This window comes from Cryptotermes secundus, unplaced genomic scaffold, assembly GCF_002891405.2.
Source record: "Cryptotermes secundus unplaced genomic scaffold, Csec_1.0 scaffold512, whole genome shotgun sequence".
Classification (NCBI taxonomy): Eukaryota; Metazoa; Arthropoda; class Insecta; order Blattodea; family Kalotermitidae; genus Cryptotermes; species Cryptotermes secundus.
The window spans coordinates 564,256-569,106 of record NW_019735563.1 but is presented as its reverse complement, the minus strand read 5'-3'; the positions used below and the strand labels follow the sequence as shown (position 1 = coordinate 569,106).

General features: G+C 39.2%; 1 protein-coding gene across 3 annotated transcripts in view; it reads right to left on the bottom strand.

Annotated features, from left to right (window-relative positions):
- The window catches only part of LOC111869577 (L-asparaginase), a gene marked incomplete at its 3' end in the record, with an annotated part of 27,707 nt that overhangs the window by 3,507 nt on the left and 19,349 nt on the right, over positions 1 to 4,851 (bottom strand). For all 3 annotated transcript variants that reach the window (XM_033753491.1, XM_023861213.2, XM_033753492.1), the window contains 4 exon segments: positions 955 to 1,079; positions 1,578 to 1,772; positions 1,986 to 2,099; positions 4,315 to 4,500. In XM_033753491.1, the coding sequence (XP_033609382.1) occupies positions 955 to 1,079; positions 1,578 to 1,772; positions 1,986 to 2,099; positions 4,315 to 4,500 (620 nt within the window).

Genomic DNA, 4,851 nt, shown 5'->3' with positions numbered 1-4,851 from the left:
TGCTACCCGCACATTCGTCGGAGCTACGGTCACTTTCACTGTCTGTGGTCACAATTTTTTGTTTGCCCCTGTGACACTCACTATCAAATTGTGAGTCGCTATCAGTAGCAGACTCACAAGGGACGTCAGATAGCTCATCGGAGGAGAAGTCAGATATTTCTTGTTCTTCAAGAAATCACCTGGGTGTCAACCGCTTTGGGCTTTGATCCATATTGAACTACTGACTGACAGCTTGCTACGTAAAGCTTGAAGGAATAAAGGCATTTATTTTCCTTTGCAGGGGCATAGAGTTACAGCGAGGTCTAGTAACTGATTGGTCAGCAGACATTCCAGAGCCTTATAACGCAGCTGCAAGCACCTACATGCTAGCTAAATGGAGCCAGAGAGATGTATAGTGTGTTGCAACTTATTGTGTTTTAAAAACCTGTTAACACGCGAACGGTCCGCCATGTTTAAAAGCAAAAAACCTTTTAAACCGTGCACGGTCCGCAAAGTGTTAAGAGTTCACTCCAGTACTCCTCGATTCCCTGATTCTCACATGATTGCCGCTTCTCCAATTTTTTCCTAGACCAGCACATCCGGCCCTTTTCAGAGACACAACGGTTATCCTAATCTTGTCTCCTATTGGTTCACTCGGTTGTGGGGGGCACCAAATGAAAACTGGCAGTTCATTGTCCTATAGACAAGCCAAAAGGAACTGACTTGTCGTCTTCTGTTTCATTCCTGTTTCCTATATAATCTGACATTTCAGCAAGCTGGTTGCTCTGCTTGCACATGCTTCACATTGGTTTCTTGCTTGGCTTATCATTTTATCCTGTAGATTGAGGTAACACGTTCCTCTGAAAAGTCAGTTAACTTTCAACGGACTATATGGCATCATATCACAAAAGCTATAACTCTTTGCAAATCACATAGTTCCGTAATGTTCCAAATATGAACCACTCTCACACACACCTGTCCTTCATGTGGATACAAGCACCGTTCAACAGCAGATACTCCACCATTTCCAAATTTCCCTCACAACAGGCAATATGGAGTGGTGTCCTGAAATCACCATTCTCAGATGAAAAGTCAGCACCCTGTTGTAACAAATAAGAAATTATACATTAAATTTAGTTTGTCAATATTTCCTGATGTAGTTTAATCTTTTTTCCAATTCCTTCAGTTAAAGGAGCTTTTAAACTGTCAAAAATCTCTTCAGAATTATTAAATTTCCATACAATAATAACTAGAAAATGTCCAATTTCATATTACACACATTTCTAACTCTTTTCCCATCCTGTGAACTAAAAGTGGTCATGATGTTCATTATATATATTTCAGAAAATTCCATTGGTAGTGACTCGTGAAGTTATTGATGAGAGACAGATATTTGAACACAGTGACAGCATAAGTCTATTTTCTGAAATAAGGGAGGTGTTCTAAATATTCATATTCAAATGCTCTGGGCACGGGGCTTTCGCAGAGGCAGCCCTTCTACAACCACAACAACATGTCTGGAAGATATAACAGCAACTGAGAATCATATTTACAAATCAGTGCTAAATACAGTGCAGCTTAAAACAAAAATTACTCACAGAATTTTTCAAATCCTCAAGCTCAGGTATGTTGCCCTCAATAACATTCTGAATAATACATGCTGGAAGTATTACGCTCTCCAATTCTGCTTGGTCTTCCTTCGTTATAAGTCCATAGTTTGTTAACATTCTTGATGGTTTTGTTGATCCATCTTGTCCAGAGCTCAACTCACCTCGCAGATTTCTCTGCATCAACTGGAAGCAGAAATAATTATATGTGAAGGTATCTTCTTCTTACTCATTCTTACAATAATTTAGTTTCCATAAAATTGGAAAGATGACTGCAAAAACCTGGAACATGCCCCTTTATTTTGCAGCAGCCCAATCTGTGTAACTTAACTTATAAGAGGAAATATTTACGCAGCACTGTTTGTCACACAGCAGTAGTTGGGAAAATGTGAGAAATACCTCACGCTTTGTGTTGAGGTCCCAGTCTGTTTTGGACAGCACATATGACAGCTTCGTGAGTGCTGCTTCTGGGGTCATGTCAACCCCAGGGATTATTCCTGCTTGGGCCAGAATCTGCAAAAATATCAACAGATTAACATATATATTCGGGGATGCAATAAAGACTTATCTGTTCTAACATGTCATTAAGATTCCCATGATAATGNAATGATTAATGATTTAAACTATGCCACAGTTCTTGTACAAGTGAAAACTGAGTAACCTCATTGTTATCAAAACAAACATCTGGATAACGTTCCCTACAGTAGGTACAATGAGACATTATGATCAGAACCCATTCCCACATCTTATCCTCTCAATCTTCAGGCACAGCTCTTAGTATCGTAATCCACAAACCTGTCTCAGAATCACAAATACAGATTACATACATGCAACAAAATGGTAATTATGTCATTATGCCTTATGTAGTATAGAATGAAGGAACAATTGACCAAACTACCTAATTAACTAACTCCATGGTGATGAGTCTTTCTTGAGAAGCTGTCGGTCACTCAGCCACTCAAGAATTTCCCACCACTTTATGTAACCTAAAGATTCACAATAACCCCCCACTAGTTCCTATGCTGAGTGAGATGAATTCAGCCCATACCACCCCATCCTATTTCTCTTAGATCCATTTTAATATTACCCTCACACCTATGTCTAATGTTGCATGGAACACACGTACTAAAATACAGATTAAATTAAAAAAGAAACCAAAAATAAGAGAACACAATATGATTAACACATTGGCAACAGAGGGTCGCCAAACCAGCTAACATAGTAATAATCAGTAATTATGTTCTTGACTCATATTTCAAAAGTGTCCAGCATGAATCCTGGCCAGAATTCCATCTTTCTTGACTGAAGGGTTTTGTGGTTTTCCTCAGTCCCCCCAGACAAATTCTGGGACAGTGCCATGACAATCTTAGCTGTAATATAAAATATTCTTTACATATATGACAATGACAATGGTGATGACAACCGCAGAAGAGTAATATAAAATCCCTTGGTACAATAGCTGTAAATGAAAATTCTATGTATTTATGATGTATTTACTAACGTTGCCAGTAACTCAGACTAAATAGCATCGAACAGAAGGATGTTTACTGAATAACAAACAACAAAAACGAACTCCATGGCTCTTTAGTCTGCATGTGAACTATACCGACAAAGCACCCACCACTTGTCGGCGAAGTTAGTGCTAACTTTAGCGGACAGAGGGTGTTGCGTGGTCAGCGCAATGGATCCATATGGACATTAATTTCATTTTTCTAGACTGGAGCCACTATTTCCTTGAAATAGCTCCTCAGTTATCCTCACAAGGCTGAGTATTTACTGAATAATGAATTGAAATATATGTGGAATAAAGTGGTTATGTCCTAATTTAAGTTATCCCAAAATGTGCCTACAGGGAGTGAGCAAAACCATCATAATCTTCAGCCAGAACAGCTGCTTGTCTTGGATGAGCTTTGAACCAGGTACATCCTACATACAATTCACAAGCATTAATGCTACAGCCACCTTGCTCAACAAATTAACATTCTATGTAAAGCTTTACTGATAAATGGTGTCATATATGAATAGGGATCACTGATGGAGTATGAGCTGTCAGGGAATAAACCAAAATACAGTATGCGCCAAAAGAAGCAGTACTGAAACTCGCGCATCTTGAACGTGCATGTGCATTTGTCGATGGGGCATAGCTCCAGCCACACGTGTTCTCAGTAGTGAAAAGGAAGGTGTGTTGTGCAGTTGTTGGAAATGGGTCTCTCGACGGAGGAGAAAGTATTCATAGTTGAGTATTATTTTTGCTCATACGGAAGTGGTCGTCAGACAACTTGCTTCTTTGGNGACTACTCACTTCCTTGGTTTTGAGCGGCCAGATGTTATCGTCCCGAAACCGCTACATAGTACACATGTGACAATATGGTGTGCCATCTCAGCAGATGGTATATTAGGCCCCTATTTCATTGAGGATGAGGAAGGCAATGCTCTTACCGTCACCCAAGAATGCTACAGGGACATGGTGATCGGACCATTTCTTCAGGATTTGACAAGGTTCTGCCATGCAAGGAGCCTTCACATGAATAGACAGTTGTATCAACAGACATCTTTTCAATTCAGTACTGTATATTTTGGCACATACTGTACTTGGAGAAAACTAACACCAGGGCCTACCCATATGTCTACCATAAATCCAGAGGTTTAAAGTGAGAAGCCATGAACTGTCTGAAGTAAGGCACAATTTCTGAACATATAAATTTACATTCTATGTATTTCAACCAACCATTCCTGTTTCATACGTAGAGCACACACTGCCCTCAATACACTGAGTACAGTTGATAATGAGGATGCCACGTCTGGAAGCAGCCTTTAGTTCTTCCATCAAGTCGATTCTGTTGCTCGGTATATTACCCGCACCATAAGTCTGCAGAACAACACCTTCAATTGGGGGCTGGAAGAATGCTCTCACCTAAAATGTAGAAATGAATCCAGTTTCCATATGCATCCTATAACTAACTTTCAATATTCAGAAAAAAAATAACACATCCTGGTTATGTTATTTTCCATTCTTATATATGCATGTCATGCAAAACCTTCAGATGAATTTTTAATTACAAATTTCATATGCTTAATAACAAAGGCTCAAAAATTACCTTTAATAATTTCTCTGCTTATCATGCTCTAATAAATACATTAGTGTAAGCATTGTGGGTGCCAGCAGGATTTTTCCAAGGGAGGGCAAGCCGTTCTTTGAACGAGAGCAGCAAAAGATATCCTTACAAACTTGTGTTTAAGCCATTCATTCATTCATTCATTCATT